This window comes from Prinia subflava, chromosome Z (assembly GCF_021018805.1).
Source record: "Prinia subflava isolate CZ2003 ecotype Zambia chromosome Z, Cam_Psub_1.2, whole genome shotgun sequence".
NCBI classification, from domain to species: domain Eukaryota; kingdom Metazoa; phylum Chordata; class Aves; order Passeriformes; family Cisticolidae; genus Prinia; species Prinia subflava.
Window position 1 is genome coordinate 82995157 of NC_086283.1, and position 17708 is coordinate 83012864.

At 58.6% G+C, this 17708-nt stretch overlaps 1 protein-coding gene across 1 annotated transcript; it reads right to left on the reverse strand.

Moving 5' to 3' along the window:
* Window positions 1-38: 38 nt before the first annotated feature.
* On the reverse strand, window positions 39-11497 carry NPR2 (natriuretic peptide receptor 2). Its single transcript, XM_063422241.1, has 22 exons — window positions 10695-11497; window positions 5761-5960; window positions 5558-5671; window positions 5153-5288; window positions 4967-5061; window positions 4749-4881; window positions 4550-4634; window positions 4343-4463; window positions 3782-3856; window positions 3542-3619; window positions 3299-3403; window positions 2964-3035; window positions 2728-2887; window positions 2499-2654; window positions 2251-2419; window positions 1992-2138; window positions 1698-1821; window positions 1501-1569; window positions 1247-1421; window positions 1074-1172; window positions 884-975; window positions 39-715 (listed from the first exon to the last, which is right to left on the reverse strand). Exons 1-22 carry the CDS (start codon window positions 11416-11418, stop codon window positions 662-664), a joined length of 3183 nt encoding a protein of 1060 aa, XP_063278311.1. The 5' UTR covers window positions 11419-11497; the 3' UTR covers window positions 39-661.
* Between the last annotated feature and the right edge of the window lie 6211 nt (window positions 11498-17708).

Consider the following 17708-nt stretch of genomic DNA (forward strand, 5'->3'; position numbering starts at 1 on the left):
CATGCTGGGGCAGAGTGAAATAGAGGCCACAGGACAGATGAATCTGGGGAAGTTTGTATTTCAACAAAATAGTTGCAGTGAGTCCTATATTTACACCTGGAAGAGAGATGGGTATTTACATGACCCGACGGGTTTATATACAGGGGAAGGGGAGAATGGGGAGGGGGGGAGCTGCGGCATTGAAGCCTGACCTGGCCAAGGAGTCAGTCTTGGCAGGAATCCCCATTTCTCCCCCCACCCCAGGGAGAGGTTGACATGGGCACAACTTCTGCTGGGGGCCAGGTACTGAAAAGAGGCGGCAAAGTGCCCTGCGGGGCAGCCAGGCCCCGGAGAAGCTCAGAGCCAGCTGAGCCACAGGGGAGAGGGCAGGGATGGCAGATCTCAGAGGGTGGGTGGGATACAAGGTCCCTCGGGCTGGATCAGGGCTGGTTACCCCACTCCAGCAGAGGCTGTAGGTAAGGTAGGCTTTGCTGGTGCTGATGGAGGGGGGCAGACGGTGCTGTGGCCGCTGCCCCACCTTGCCCAGGCCCTGCTGAAGCAGGGGGGCTGCAGAGGCAGGTGGATGCAGTGATGGGGGAGTGCCGGTGCATCCTGGGGCACTGAAAAGCACGGCAGCCCCATTGAGCTGGGGGCTCTGCCACAGCCACTGGGCTCAAATGACTTAAGGGTCTTTCCTCTCGCCCAGCAGCCAGTATGTCCGCATCTTTCCCTTGCCCTGGAGGCAGAGGTGAGCAAGTTAGACCCTGCCTGCCCCTAGAGCTGCTTCTTGGATGTCATCCCCAGCATTAAGGGCTAAAAGGGCTCCCAACCCCAACCCACCTCCCCATCACATTCCCCTGTGATTGGAAGGGCGGGTACCCCACTGGCATCGCTGTGCCCTCACCTTCATTTCCACATCGCCACGCAGCTCCAGCTCAAAGCAGCCGAACTCATCCAGGACCTCTTTGGTGGCAGATGAGACATGGATCTTCAGGGCTGAGCAGCACAGAGGACCAAGAGAGACATGGCTGGGTGCCACAGGAATGGGCCACACCCTGTGGCTCTGGACCTCAGCTAGCAGCCCCATAGCTTACCCTGGCCGTTGGATTCCATGCGGGATGCGGTGTTCACCGTGTCCCCAAAGAGGCAGTACCGCGGCATCTTCAGACCCACCACTCCAGCGCACACAGGACCTGCAGGCACAGAGGCGCTTGGGGATGCTGCAGGGTGGGCGAGCACCCCCCAGCTGGCTGGCGTGGGAGCTCACCAGTGTGTATGCCGATGCGCAGGTGGAGCTGGTCGTTGGGGCGGTGACGGATCTTGAAGGTTTTGACAGCCTCAAGCAGGGCCAGGGCCATGCGGACAATCTCACGGGCATGCAGCTTCCCATTGCGCACTGGCAGCCCTGAGACCACCATGTAGGCATCCCCAATGGTCTCCACCTGTGGGGGCAGGTACAACCTGGGCTCCTTGCTGCCTGCCTCACCTTGGGGGGCTGTGCTTGCTCACCATACCACTGACCTTGTAGACGTCAAAATTGTCGATAATGGCATCAAAGCAAGTGTACAGATCATTCAGCAGCATCACGACCTGGATGGAACAAGGGTGTGTGTGCCTCTGGGAGTGGACATGTCCCCCCAACCCCACGGATGGCACTGCCAGGGTGTGAGACCTCCACCAGTGCCACAGAGGTGCTGCCCCCCAAGTCCTGCTCTCACCTGCATGGGAGTGCTCTCTGCTGAGAGGGCGGTGAAGCCAACGATGTCACTGAAGTAGATGGTGACACTGTCGAAAGCCTCAGCCCGCACTGTCTCTCCACGCTTCAGCTGCTCTGCCACAGAGCTGGCAAGAATAGTGGTGAGCTCCACCCCAAACCCACGGTTCCCCCTGCAATCCTTGCCCCACACCAGCAAGGAAAGCTGGCAAGGGACCCCATGCTTGCACAGCCCCAGGTGCATGCTGAACCCATGCTAACCCTCAGACCCACACGCCCCTTTGTGTCCCTCTCTCACTGGGGCAGAATCTGGTAGAGGAGGTTCTCTGCCTTGCGCTTCTCCTCCAGGTAGGCCTGTGTCCTCTCTTCCACCAGCTTCTCTAGGTTGTTGGCATACTGCTCCATGCGTGACAGCAGGTTGTCCAGAATGCTGGTGCTTCCCTCCCTGCCATAGTAGAGTCAGCTGGCACTGCAGGAAGAAGTGCCTCCCAACCACCACTCTCATGGCTGTCCCCACTCCCATCCAGGGCCACCACCCCTGCACGCCAGCCACCCACTTGTTGAATCTACGGATGAAGATTTTGATCTGACTGAAGTCAGGGCGCTCTGCCGGCTCCTGTGCCCAGCAGCGTTCCATCAGCACTGCCAGCTCCTCACTGTGCACCCCGATGTCGATGGAGGGGCGGAAGAAGGGCTTCTGGCTGTTACGCACCTTCTGCACGATCTCTGCCAGGGTGTGGCAAACAGTGAGCACCAGACCTCCGTAGTGGGGCAGAACATCCACACAGGTGCACTCCATCCTCACCTTTAGGGCTCAGGTCCATGCCCTCAATGTAGAAGGGGCCATTGCGCAAAGCAACCTCCTGCACGATGATGCCGAAGCTGTAGACATCAGCTTTCTGCATGGCGGGGGTGGGCAGGTGCCCCTTCTGCAGCAGCTCTGGGGCTGTCCACAGCTTCTCTGGTGGGACAAAGCAAAGAAGCAGTGAGACAGGGCTACCCCATCCCCCTGGTCCTCCCAGGCAGGCACTCACTGGCATAGAGTGCATGCGTGTCCTCGTTGTCACTGGGCGAGCGGAAGCTGGCCAGGCCATAGTCGGTGATCTTCAGCACAAAGCGGCTGTCCACCACGCAGTTGGATGACTTGAGGCTGCCGTGATGGCCAATGATGCTGTTGTGCAGGAAGGCCATTCCCTGGGACAGATGGACATAGTGAAGCTCATGTCTCTCAGGCACCTCCCCCATACCCTCCCACCCCTCAGCTGGGTACCTTGACAATGTCATTGATGAGGGAGTACCGAAACATCCAGTCCAGGTTGATGCTCTCATTCTCCAGGACATCCTGGGGTAGCACATTGAGTGGACCCCACCAAACACCCAGGTCATGGTGATGGCAGCCTCACCAAGTGCCCAGCTGGGGGGGTCTGCAGCACCCACCCCCACCCCTCCACTGGCCTCTGACCCCTGCTTGGACAACTCAGCTGTGAGCCTTATATGGAGCGCTCAGGTGGCCACCAACATCCACAGCTCTGTCCACAATGTCTAGCCCAGCTGGGTCACCAGGAATGTCTAAGTGTCACCCGCAGTGTCCCCAAGTCCCGCTACCTGCAAGCTGCCCCGTGGGCAGTACTCGGTGATGATGCAGATGTTGGGGGGGTCGATGCACGCCCCAATGAAGCGGGTCAGGTGGTTGAACTGGATGTCTCGCATCTGCAGGTGGAAGTGGACCCAGGACAGTCTTGAGGTCAAAGGGCATGAGCTGCTGCTCCTTCTACCCTCCCACATGCCCAGGACCAATCCCTGCACCCCCAAGCAGGTTGCCCACAGTAGCCCAGACCCCAAACCTACATGCTTGAGCTCGAAGAGCACCTGCCGTGTCAATTCAATGCGCTTCTTGTTGATGTGCTTAATGGCCACAACATTGCCCTGGGGTATTTGGAAAGGGGAAAAGGTAAATGTCCACTGGATGAATTTTTGAAGAGGAAGGAAGGGCCAGCTTCCTGCGGCATGGGGGTGCAACCAACCGGAAGCACAACAGAGCTGGGGCTTTTCAGGGGGAGGGCTCAGCTCCCTGCCTGCTGCACTGACCTTGAAGTGGCCAGTGTTGGCGAAGATCTGGTACTTGCCATGGGTGGTCATCAGGGAGCCATAGCTGGAGCCACGCTGTGGGAAGGAGGGGATTGGGGTGGAGGAATGGCCCACACCAGTGGAGCGGGGCAGGGACATCCAAGGTGTGCAGGGGATGGTGCAGGATGGGCTCTAAGGATCAGGACTCTGCGTGCTTGGTTGGAAAGGTGAAGACTCTCGGATGAGGCGTGGTGCGCTGCACAGAGTGCAGGACATGGATAAGGTATGTCTGTGAAGGGGATGGAGGGCAACATAGGGACTTGATGAAGTATGGTGCTACATAGAGGATGGATCTACAGTGGTTCTGCAGGGGATGGAAAGGGGATGCCCAGGATGGATAGAATAAGTCTCTACAGGGAATGGAGAGCTATGTAAGGTTGCAGGGCTCAGTTGACGAGAGACACAGTGGGGCCATGGCTCTGTAGGAAACAGGGCCTTGTAAGAGATCAACAGGGAAAAGTGTTGTCTAGGAAGGGAGGGCAGCACAGGGGCGTGTGGTGCCTCAGGGATGTCTCCTCTCACCAGGGACAAGGTGAGCCGGCTGCCTGCTGCCTTATGGTACCGCTCAGGACTTCCAAACTGCAGCTCATCCCAGCGGATCCTCCAGAGCATGCTGGCAAGTTCCTTCTCCAGCATCAGCTTCCTGGGGGACACACAGGGATCAGAACCCCATCAACCCTGCCCTGCCTGCCCACCCATCAGACAGAGGTTCCCCCAGTCCTGACTGACCTGAAGATGAGGAAGCTGGAAATGCCAAACATGACAAAGGTGAGGCCAGTGCCCAAAGCCACGATGGCCAGCATAGAGAGGGGGGCTGCAGGCAGGAGAGGATGTCAGGGTGGCCCATCTGGCTATGACAGCCAGACTGATATACACCCATATGGAAGTTTGCTGGTGTCCAAGGGGTGCGGGGACCCAGGACACCCACTTTTATCGCAGGAGGGGTCATCCACATCAAAGACACAGGGAGGGTTGTCCAAGGGGGGAGCCCCCTTCACCCAGGGAATGGGTCGTCCCAGCCAGTGGATTTGCTTCTCCACGCCCGAGTAGTGTCCCACCACCTAAAGCAGAGAGAGATGAGGCCACCTCCAGACCCCACCATCCAATCCCCCAAGCCCAGCCAGGGGGACGTGGTGCTGGCCCCACCTCATACTGCCCAGTCTTGGGGTCGCTCATTGCCCATAGGTTGAAGTCAGTGTCCCGGTCATTGTTGCTGTCCATGCTCACAAGCCCTGTCACACCTGTGGGAAAATTAAGATACAGGTGGGATGGGGACTAAGTTCTACCACCCCCGTGGCACCCACAGCCCAGCTGCCCCCATCCAAGTGTTACCCTGGAACTTGCGGTCCCGCATCTTCTCGATGATGTGGGTGGCGTTTTTCTTGGAGCCTCCCTCGCGCAGAGTCTCATTCAGCACCATGGCGTACAGCAGCATCCCATCATAGAAACACCCCGCTACCAGGTTCATCTGCCAGGGGAATCTGAGCACACTCGCAGCCACGCACACAGGAGCATCCCAGAACCTTCACACCAGGACCACGCACCCACCTACGGCCCCGTAACTACTCTGGGGCAAACATGCACCCTGCAGGGATGGCAGTGCCTGTGGCTGTTCCCACCGCGGATAACCCCTCTGGCACTGTCTGTGGCTGCGTCCCACCCTCTGCATCCTGGTGAGGTGCCTCAGACCCCTGTCAAGGGACCCCACCACCCCAGCGTGCAGGGGAGCTCACTCACCAGAGAGTAGTTGAGCTGCACCCCAAATTTCTGCTTAGCTCGCAGGATGAGCTGGGTTTGGAAATGCTGGTACTCAGGGTTTTGGGGCTCGTAGTAGGTGATCACCAGCACCATCTGCAATCAAGCACAGCACGCTGGTTTACACACTGGAGTGTTTAAAGGCTTGGGAGGTTTCTGTCCCCAGGCAGGTGGGCACAGCTCACCTGGAAAGCTTCACGCAGCCCTGAGTCCTGGCCCGGGTTCTCCTGCCAGGGCTTGAAGGCGTCACGGGCAGAGTCACCCCGCAGGCTCTCCCCAAAGACGTCCAGGTAGAAGAAGACGTAGTCACCATTGGTGAGGTTCTCCTGTTGCGCCAGCTGCATGATCTGCCGCAGCATCTCTGGTGGCCCGCAGAGATACACCACTGCCAGAGAGAGGCAGGGGCTTCAGTGGGGCGGGGTACCCCACTGCCTCCCAGGCACACAGCCAGGAATGGGGTAGATGGGGCAGAGCAGCCCTGGGAGCGCTTGGTGGCTGTGGAGGGGGATGGAGCAGGCAGATGCAGCAGTGCTTGGCTCACTGCCTCCCTGCGACCCACGGCCAGACTCACAGCCCTTGCTGGCACAGACCCGCTCTTGCCCCATCAATTGACTGAAGGGAGAGAGGAGAACAGGGAAAAACTTGCTCGAAATCATGAGGTGGATGCCCCAGGCACAGACCCCACACCCCCTGATCCAGTAAAAACCAGCCAAAGGATGTCTCCCCCCTGCATCAGCTTCCTGGCTGCTCCATGCCAGCCCTAGCCACAGAATCAGGGGGGCTGGAAGAGGCACTGGAGCCGTGCGCCGGAGGCCCCTGGGGAACCCAGGCTGTGGAATGGGACAAACCCATGTTTGGGTTCGTGGCCGGCTGTCCGTGCGGCAGGAATGCGCAGGTTCCCAGATTCCAGCACCTTCGGCGGCTGCTAATTGGAAACAGAACATCTCGCTGGTGTGACCCACATGGCAAGGGGGTGCCCGGGCCCCGTCGGGCTGTCCCGCCTGCCCCCATCCTATGCTGGGGGCTCAGTCAGCCCCCGTGGGATGCCCACCCAAGTGCTATGTGGGGCCGGCATGTGGCTGGCACAGGGCATCACAGGCTGTGGGGACGAGTGCCTGAAAGTGTCTGAACCCCCCCAAGCAGGGGCCCTCAGTGCCCTTGGTGAAGATCCTGACACTGCCTCCTCCCTCCCCCCGGAAAACCAGGGCCCCCGCTCCAGCCAGTCTGGCTGGGAACCCGGGATTGAGCAACGGAGGAGGCGGCGGCAGCGGGTGCTGGAGGAATGTCACGCTTGGGCGCTGGCCCTGACACACAGCTCTTCTGCATGGGGCCCAGTGCCCCAGCTGGACCTAGGGTTTGGGGGGGCTGAGGACAGCAAGAAAGCACTGCACTCCAGGAAGGGGGTCTCTGCTGCTGGAAGGCACCCAGCCAGGCATGCACCCAGCCAAATGGGCAGCAGAGCTGGCAGGATCACCCACGGGGGCAGTGAGGAAGCCCACAGGTGGCAGAAGATACCCAGCACAGCCAGCTTGGGCACAGGGAATCCATAGCAATGTGGGGAGCTGCTTTTGGGCACGGGGGAGAGGGAAATCGCAGCAATGTGGGCTGTGTGTGAGCAAAAGCTTGTTTCAGGGTTTGAAATGGTTCCCTCGGAATGCTGCGATACTTCAAATAAACACTCTTGGCTTCCCCACTTTGCTAGTCCTGCATCAAGAAATGTCCCCAAATTTCTCATCCAGGATGGACAGCTCAACACCTCCCCAACATGCAGAGCCCAAGCGTTCCCCCCAGGGACATAGACAGGCCCACTGCAGGCACCAAGAAAAGGGAGCCACAGGAGGTAGGGAGCCACAACAGCTGGTGGCAGATGGTGGGACACTGCAGGCAGCCAGCCCCTGCGGCAGCAGCGAAAGCCTGCCTGGTCAAAGGCCACCAAGCAAAGGAATGGATGGCGCCTAGACAGCTCTCTGGGGACAGGTTGCATGAGCTGTGCAGAAGCAAGGGTCAATGCTTGGGGCTCTCCCTGAGGCAGGCAGCTGCCTCCAGCTGGCAGCTTCCTGCACAGCCAGCAGTGCCTTAGGGGGCTCATGCGCACCCCAGGGGCTGGCAAATGGCCAAAGGCAGCCTCAGCATCACCCAGGACAAGGGAAATTAAGTTCTGCAAGGCTAGAGTGCATCCAGACCCCTGACATTTATTTAGGGGGTGTCTCCGGCATATGTGGCTGAGTGCCAGGTCCCAGGGAAGGGGCGGGACCATGAGAATGCAGATAAAGTGGCAGAACACTGCTTGACCCCTGCACGATGGAAGATAACACTGAAATGAGGGCAAATCCCAAGTTCAGACAGAAAATCCCAGTTTCAAGCAGTCCCACCAGCACAGGCACTGCAGTGTAGAGGCTGTCGCCCTAGGCCAGGGAGAGAGTGGGGGTGAGGGCCACATGCACTCCCCTCCAGCAGCACCACCCAGCCATCTCCCCAGGCAGGGCACCTGGGCTTTTTGCAGGCAAATGCTCCGGTAATTCCCTCAACCACAGCTCTAATTATATCAGTGCTTGTGCAAATGGCTAGAGAGACGTGGGCTCCTGCACGTCGCCCAGGCACCAGTGAGAGGGGCAATCCCACCCCCCCTTGTGCCCATTCATCAGACCTGTGAATGTCAAGACCCAGCAGTGTTAGGGATGCACAGAGGGGCAGGAAAACGGCTTTCTCTAGGGAATGTTTACTAGATTCCTGCTCACGAATTGCGAGAAGGAAGGTGATGCCAAGAGAGATGAGACATGGTGTTATTGCAGGTCATGGGCATGGATGTAGCTGAAGACCCTGCTTCCATCTCCATGTCATTCCATGCAGAGGTCACAATCCCTGGGACAGCCTTGCAAGTCCCCACTTGCTGCCCCACACACCTTGGCTAGGAAAGGACCTATAATGAGCTCTGCAGCCCTAAACACCCACCTTCATGGGGCCAAGCACTCAGCCCCACACCCTGGCACCATCTCTGAGCTGTGGCCAGAGAGGCCCAGACTCTCTCAACATCCCTGCCCGTGGCAGGGGGAATGGAACTAGATGATCTTTAAGGTCCCTTCCAACCCACGCCTTTCCATGGTTCTGTGATATTATGACCCCAGCTTACAAAGCCCTCAGGTCTCTGCCCATGCCTGGCCTTCTCCCCCAGCACCCATTACCCCCTGCCTGCACCAGGAGGGATTGATTCCCATTGGGGTGATTTATGGCACCAAGATGGAAACATTGGCAGGAATCACTGATTTCAGCTTTTCTGCCTGCAGAGCCCTTTGCCCTCACCCCATAAGAAGCTCCAAACTGCATGGCTGGTGATGGCACATGCAAGAGCCCCCATCCCAGCAGGGCAGCCATGGGTTGCTGACTCCATAGACGCAGCCTCACTGACCTCAGTCCTGATGGGAACCTAATCCAGCGCCCCAAAGCACTTCCCCTCTGCAGCCTGGTCCTGCCCAGCCTTGGACACAAGTCCCGCTGACCCATCTGGCTCCACTTAGCCTGGCTAGATGTCCTTCCTAATGACACAGCATCTCAGAATCCATTAAAAAGCATTGCAGAGTGGCTGACTCCAGGATTGATACACCCTGCTCATCAATAATGAAAGAGCATCAGACTGCCCTTGCTCTCCAGCTGCCTCTGTAAGCCCCTCCATTTCCTCCTGCTCCCAATATAGCTGCTCTCCTGGGGCACTCACAAGGCACCAAATTGATTTACCCCTCCATCAGCAGGGCGGGGCTATCACAGCCCCATCCTGAGGGTGCAGCAGGGACAGGCACAGCCCGGGGTGCCCAGATGCCAGTCTGGGGGCTCTGCCTGAGCACGGCATGGCCACCTGAGTATGTTGGCACCACGGTTCTCTAGGTACGTAACCACAGCTGATGCTGTCCTTCAGAGAGCACATCCACTCCATCACTTTCAGCCCCCAAGGACATGCCTGGGTCACCCCAATCCTGCTAATACAGAACGTGGAGTGGTCCCACAGGCTGCCCCTCACAGGGGGTCTGCCCCCACTCTTGCTGGCAAAAGTTGACCAGACTGGGGGCTTGGGAGGGAGACATTGTGTCCCCTCCTCTGGCTTCCTGGCCCCTCTGCTGGCACAGGGTTTGGCCTGGGGAGGGGCTCAGGTCCTGACTTGTCCCCTGTGAACTCACCTCCTGTGCAGGTCCTGCTGCTTCTCCAGCCCCACTATGACAAAATGTGCTCAATCCTCATTGCACCCCACATAAGAGCACATTTTGGTCCCACTGCACTGTGCCCCACACAGGTCCCACTGTGCCTCCAGCCCCTCCCTGTGCTCCACAGGGGTCCCACTCCTGCTTTTGCCCTTTGCCATGCCCTACCACAGGTGTCCCTGTGCTGCACCCCACATGAGTCCCACCAGATCCTTGGCCCCTTGCCATGCTTCACATGGGTGCCATTTTGCTTTCAACCCCTCACAAGTCACACTGTGTCCTCAGACCCTCATGGTGCCCCACAATGGTGCCACTGTCCCCTTGGACTGTTGCTGCACCCCACATGATCACACTGTGTTCCCATCCCCTTGCTGCGCGCCACACGTATCTCACTGCCCTCTCTGACACATGCTGTGCCCTATGTGGATCTCCACTGCTCCCTAACCCCTTGGTGTGCCCCAGACAGATGCCACTGCCACCTCTGGTCCCTTTTTGTGCCACACATACATCCCACCGTGTTCCCAGTCCTTTGCTGCGTCCTGCAGCGGTCCCAATGTATCCCCATCGCCTCTCTGTGCCCCAGATGGGTCCTTGCTTCTCCCTTAACCCTTTGCTACCTACATGTTGTCCACAGTACCCCAGTCCCCTTGCTGCACCCCATTCTTCCCCCTACTGTGCCCCACACAGGTCCAATGCCCCGCACCATCCCCCACACGGATCCCGTCGCACCCTCAGCCACTCGCTGTGCCCCGCGGAGGATTTTGCCTCCCCCCCTCGGGGCCCTACGCAGATCTCCCGAGGGCAGCCCCCTCCGTTCTCCCTTCCTCCTCCCACTCCCACACCACCGCCCCGCTCCTCGGGCGCTCAGCCCGATCCCGCCCGTGGTCATCATGTCTCCCCCGCGCCCCACGCCGCGCCACCCCACGCACCGCGCCCGTTGGCTTTGATGAAGTGGACGGCGGTGTCGGGGCCGCCCTCCTCGGGGGAGTAGATGTGGACGGTGACGGTGAGGTTGTTGCCATCCTGCAGCTCCTGGTAGACACCCTCTACGGTGAAGTAGTAGGGTCGGTCGTCGGTCTTGCGGTCCACGTAGAGGAGCACGGCGCGGGCGCTCCAGTTGAAGTGCGCGTGGAGGTGGGAGACGAAGGCGCCCAGTTTGGGTGCGGAGGGCCCGGTGCGCACCGTCGTGCTGTAGTGCTCCCGTTTGCGGCTGAAACCCGCGGCCACCGCCCCGCCGGTGATGAGGGGCAGCCGCCAGTGAGAGGCGAAGCGCCCCACGGACGCGGCGGGATACACGCAGCCCGGCCCGAACAGCACGTCGGGGTCATGGTAGAGCTTCAGGTCCACGGCGTTGAGCGGTGCCACGTACTCGGAGCAGGCGCCCTCCAACTCCGAGCTCATGAACTCGACGCGTACCGAGAAGGGCTGCGGCAGCAGCGGCGGCTCGCCCCGCTCCAGCGCTTCCAGCGCCAGGCTGAGAGCCGGACCCACGCGCGGCCAAGCCCACGCGTAGCTCACGTTGCGCTCCGGCAGCACCACCGCCACCGTCAAGTTGGCGGGCGCCCCGTCGGGGGTCGCCGCCCGCCGCCCTGCGCCCGTCGGTACCGGCAGCAGCAGCAGCGCCAGCAGCGGCAGCGGCAGCGGCGGAGCCATGGGCCGCGCTGGCTCCTCCGCCCCGGCCGCCGGCCGCCGCCCGCCGCTCCGGCGCCCCCGCCGCGCCCCCGCCCCGCCGACCGCCACCGACCGCCCTCCCCCGGGGGGGCGGTGCCGCCGGTCCCCGCCCGGCCGGCCGGGCACGGGGATGGGCGGCACGCGGCGGGCGGGGGGCGGTGTCCCCGGAGAGGGGGAGCCGGGGGTGGGGCTAGCGGGAAGGGGGGCGCTAGCTGGGGCGGTGGGGGGATGGTGGGGTGTTCGGCGTCTCTGGCTTCCAGGCTGACGAAGTGCTATGGGAACCCCAGCGAGGGGTTAGAGAGCGCGGTCCCCAGGTCTGGTGGCCCCTAGTAGGCAGGGACTGAAGAGGGGATGCCTGTGTTTTAGGGGGTCCGGGAGGGGTGGTAGGAAGGGGCATACGCGTTCGGGGTGTCTCCAGTGGGTGGGGGGCCGACGGAGGTGTACTTTGTTTCTGGTGAGGTGGAGTGAGGGGGAATCGGAGGGCATTGGTTTGGGGCAGGGGACTGGGGTGCTCGGCTTCTAGGTGGAGGGGTTGGGGGCAGGCTCGGGGGGCCTCATCGGGGGATTAAGGGAGAGAAGTCCCCAGAGCCAGCCACTCCCAGTGGGCAGGGATTGAAAACGGGGTGTGGGGGATCTAGGGTCCGTGAGGGGAATCGGGGAGGTGGCAATGGGGTTTGGAGTGTCCCCACTGGGTGAGGGGTTGAGACAGAGGTACCTGGGTTTGGGGAGCTGCAGTGAGAGAGCATCCAAGTTCTAGGTGCCCCAAGTTCTTGGGACTGGGGAGCAGATGTCTCATGCTGGGGGTCCCCAGGGTTTGGAGAAGTCAGTGGGGTGCAGGGGATGTGCATGATGGGGCAAACGGGTACCCTGGGGAGGGGTGCAAGGATGTGAAGGAATGTGGGTACAGCCAGCTGGAAGGTGAGGGAATATCCTGGGTGTGAGCGTCCTCATAAGGGATTTTTGGGAGGTCATATATTGTGGGAAAAGGAGGAATCAGGTTCTGAGGAAGGGTTGTCTGGGATCTGGTTGCCTCCATTGTGGGGGCTTCCAGTGCTTTGGACATGGATATCTCCCTTGAGGGAAGGGGAGGAGGCTGGAGATATTCTGGGATTTGGGATGCAGAGAGGCACCTGGGGTGTTGGACCCTGAAAACTGGGATGTCCTGGGGAACCAGATGTCCCTGAGACCCAGTGCGTCTCCCCAGTGGTGGAGGGTGCACTGGGACCTGTGCCACAGGGACCTGGCCAACTCAAGACCCGCTGGGACAGGGGGAGTTGAGGCCAGGGGATGGCACGAGGCTGGATGCAACAGGCACATCACCACTGCAGCTTCTGGGGCTTCAGCCCCTCTGCTATGGGACACAGGCCTGTGGAGTGGTGGGGTAAGAGGGTGGACGCCTACAAGTGGAGCACAGGGAGTGACCGGGGTGCAAGGTCTGGCTATGGGGCAATGAGCCTCGCACAAACCCCTGGGATAACGCTGGCGGAATGGGGCTGCCAGTGCTCCTGGGGATTTGGGAAGGACGTAAGCGGATGTCATGAGCTGCCATGGGGGGCCGGCCTGCCAGGGGGGACACAGAGGTGCCGTGTGTTTGTTTGCAGGGTGCTTCGGTGGGGTAAGGGGGGCTCGGTGGGGCCAGCATGCCTGCGGTGCATTCCTGGCATTCCCAGCCTGCTGCCTGCTCCCATCGGGCGGGGGGTGGGGGGCGATAGAGACTGGAGGGGGGCGTTGGGGGTGGTGCCAGCCCCTGCCCCACGGCTCCGAGCTGTATGAGCCAGGATGTTTGTGTGTGGGAGCACAGGGGGAGCGCACTTGCTGCACGGTGGCCCCGCAGGTCTTGCCGGTGTCGCCGGCCCTTCAAGATCCTGTGTGGTTCAGATGCTTGAGGGATGCTGCACTGAGTGGCAGGCAGGGTGTTGCTGTCGCCTCCCGGGATTCTGGGACAGGCCACCAGAGCAGAGCAACACCGTGGTCATGGCACCACAGGGTGCCCCGGCATGGCTACTTGAACCTCCGGGGTTACTGGGAATCACAGCCCCTCTCACTGCCCCTGCCATTCACACTGCAAGTGTCCCCACAACCAGTGATGTGTGCCTGGCGTCTCGGGGCCAGGGAGCTCGGCTCGCCCAGCCCGGCACAACCCGAGATGAAGGGATTGCATTGCTGGCTATAAATATCTTGGTCCAGTGTGGTACGGAGCTGGTAGCGGTGCCTGAGCTGAAGGACAGTGAAACCCAACCGACAGTGATTGCATCCAGAAATGAGAAGCTGGAAAGATCTGGAAGAACTTCCCCAGGAGTGTGGAGCTGGACATGTCCCACTGAGACCACAGTGTCAGCGAAATCACCGCTGCTCACGGGGCACAGATGGTGGCAGACGTTGCACCTTGCAGGTGCCGCCGGCCCAGCCCCATGGCTCCTGTCCTGAGCCGCCGGTGGCACAGGCCGGAGGCAAAGGGGACACAGAGGGGCTGGCAACAGGCAGAGTGCAAAAAGCCTCCACCGCGACCTCTCCGGGAGGTGGTGCTGCTCCCGCAGGACCTGCGGCAGGCGGAATGCCGCCGGCGGAGGAACGACTCCGGTAATACAAAATAAAGAGATACGGGGAAGAAAAGCAGGGGAGGTGGAGGGAACGAGGGATTAGCCGGTGGGGATTCGCTGCTGGAGGGATGGGGTGCGTGAGGTGCCCGTGACTGGGAATATGAGTGCAGAGGCAACCCGTGTGTGCGCGTGTGAGCCACCAGAGGGGGCCTGGCCACCGCCCCGTGGCCGCACATCGGCACTGACACCGCACGGACACCGATACAGTACCGACACCGCACCGGCACCGCACCGGTACCACAATAACACCACACCGACACCGCACTGGTACCGCACCGGCAGAGCACACGGAGCAGACACACCCCATACACACCACACACACCTATAGACCCCACACACTGTACACACTACACACACCCTACACACACCCTACACACACCATACACACACCATACATACACCATACACACCATACATGCACTACACACACTATACATGCACACCATACACACACTATACACCTCATAAACAGATCATACTCTCATCATATACTCACCATACATAGAGACGTATCATACCTTAAGATTTTTCTAACTCCATTGCACATTCCCTGTTCCACAGTCTCACACTGAGTTTTATTTGCCTTGGAATGACAGTCTTCCCTTGCACTGGGCTGCACCCAGCACCCTGGTCCTGGCTATCTGTGGTGGCTCATGGGAATCCATGGTGACCCATTGTAGTGATGCATCCCCTTTTTTCGGGCTGCACTGAGATCTGAGGAATGCTTGTTAGACCACATCCTTGAAAAATAGCACTTGGGCTCAGCCCTTCTTTAGCTTATCAAAAACACACCCCGCTTCCAGGAACTTCAGCTGTCTTACAGAGTTCCTGGGTGGTTTTTTATGAACAGCACTGGCAACTGTTTTTCTTCCCTGGACACCCTTCAGACATTCCAAGAAAGTGCAGGCTGAAACTGTGTCATGGATGAAACACTGTTACAACTACAGCCCACTCCCTTGCACCCCTGTAAACAGTGGTCCAAAATGAGACCCTTTGAGCTGTCCTGGAACACAACAGGTTGTGCCCAGCAACCTCCCTCTGAGTGGGGCCTCTCAGAGCCAGCAGACTCAAATCTGCAGTACTTGGAGGATCAGTGAACAATGATACCCTCATTCTTTCAGGCTGAACCCTTCATCTTTTAGGAGATGCAAAGGCATCCAAAGTGAGTATTCCACTGACCTCTGAGGGGAGTTCTTCATAGGTGCCTTGCTTGCACTGTCTTTCTGTCTATGTGCATGCCTCCATGCATGGACTATAGCAAATCTGTGAGAAATGCTGCTCTCTTAGATATTTAAGTATCTCAGATCTAAGTAACTTAGGTCTGTAAGTAAGGTTAAATCCTAAATTATAAGCTAAGTTAAAGGCTGAAGTGTTGTTCTTTTGCTAAGTTGTTACGTTTAATTTACATAGGTTACATGCTGTTAAGTGTTGTTACTCTGTTAAATTGTTAAGGTTAAGTACAAGTTAAGTAGTGTTAAGTGTGAGTGCTGCTAAGCTTTTAGGCCATATTCTTTTTTATCCTTGCCCTCAGTGTCCTTTTGTCATGGATGCAACAGGCACGTCACCACTGCAGCTTCTGGGGCTTCAGCCCCTCTGCTATGGGACACAGGCCTGTGTCATAGCATAGTCACCTAAACACACACACATGCAGATACACACAAACTCAACCCGAGATGGTCCTCAGCTCATTTCTGTTTTGATTGCCTGGATTTTGTTGTTGCTTTTTTTTCTCCTCAATGTGCCTTAATTGTCTAGTAAGTGGTAGAGTGAATCTTGCCTATGAACTTTGTCATGCTGCCACTTAGTATTAAATCTGTTTATTGCTGATACCCTTGCCAGTGATTTTTTAAGTGATCTCACACACATGTTCGTCACACATGCGCTGGTCCTAGGACTGCACCATGAGCACTGAGGGCACAGCTATGCTTATCTGTCCTGGGGGCCTCACACCCCTGAGATTCCAGTCTTCTTTTCCATGTTTCCCTGGCAAGCATAACCAAGCCCTCAGTCCCCAGAGATGACAATTGTTTTTCCATCTCCTGGCTTGCAGCAGCACAAGGCCATGGGCCTTGCCAAGATCCTTCACCTCCATGCTGAAAGTGGAGCCAGAAACCTGGCTTTACAGCCTCAGGAGGTGTCTGTAAAGAGCATGGCAGGCACCACAAGTGAGGGCCTGCAGCACGGTCATCATTGCCAGGGCCAGGTGGAGTCCTGCAGACACTGCTGTGTGGGGGCACAAACAGCGCTGGGTCACGGGGAGGTCTAGCATGGATGGGCAGCAGCCCCTTCCTGCTGGAGGCTGTGGGAAGAGGGCAGGAATGGAGAAGGCACCACCAAGGATTCACAATTCTACTCAAGTGTGAGTCAGGGTTCTGCTGGGGTCTCTATTGCCAGTGCTCACATTTCCACCCCATCCCAAGTAAAAGAATACCACCTTCAGAAGGTCAGAGAGGCTTTGACCAGGTGGGCACAGAGCACCCAGGGACTGGTGCAGATATATAAGGGGTGACCTTTCACATATGGGCTTCCTGTGCTCCTGCTGTCCATGGAGCTTAAAGGGCTCCTTGTTTGGATTTGAAGTTTGTGTGCCAGTAATAGAAAAAATAGAGCAAAGGCAAATATTTTAAAGGGGGAAATGTGCATAAATATGGCAGCTATGTCACCTCCTTGGTTCAGGACATGGGTTGTCCCTGTGAGTCCATGGGGAGAGCCCCTAGAACCCACACCTCTCTGTGCCCCAGACCCAAGGTGGGACCCTAGGAGTGCCCTTGCAGGGCACCAGAATGGAAAGTGACATCCATGAACCTATTCAGGTGGGTGCTGCTTATGCCAAGCCAGGGACAGCTCCTACAGTGCTTTCCCCTCCAACTTCTCTGGGATCCCCAGGCTGAGTACATGGGTCTCAGTCCCATGCCTAGGTAGTCTCTTCCACATTGAAGCCACCAGTCATCCATGGCTTTTCCTGTAGAGTGTCCCTAGAGCAGGGTATCACGGCAGCATGGTCCTGTGAGTGTAGGTAAAACAGCCAATGCACTGTGCAGGGGGATCTATCTTTCTGATACCACAGTGAGGACAGAGATCTGCAGGATCCACTCAGGACATAGAAAGCCTCAGAGTCTCCCGAGGCTCTCCTCATTCCTGTATCCCCATGAAGCTATGTGCCCAGGACCAGTCTGGCAGTCCCCTGTGGGTCCTCAGCAGGTTCCAGGCCATACATATGCTGAGGTCAGTGCTGGTGGCGTGACACTGCCATGGCAAATTCCCCTCCAAAATGAGGGGCCTGGACCACTGACCTCCCCAGCAAGTCCTCAGGCCAACAAGTGCCTGGCACTTTTTTGGCTGGTGCGGCTTCTGCGTGGCCTAGGAATGATCTCCCAGGGTTATTTCTGACTCACAGGACAGGAAACATTTTGGGGTTTAAGCCAAGCTGAATAATATGCTCATTTCCTTGTGCCGACTACAAAGCACCTGCTCCAGGGGATTTATGGAGTGCCAGCCTCTCGCAGTCACTCTGCGGCTGCCTGCCCAAATGTTTTTATTTTCCTGGTATGGTCAGCAAGTGCCAAGGCCTGTTTTCCTAAACACCCTGTGACCTCCCAGCACATTTCCTTCAGGGGAGCCCAGGCAGAGCCATGGGCTGCAACACACCCATGCTGGGATATCCAGGGTGCT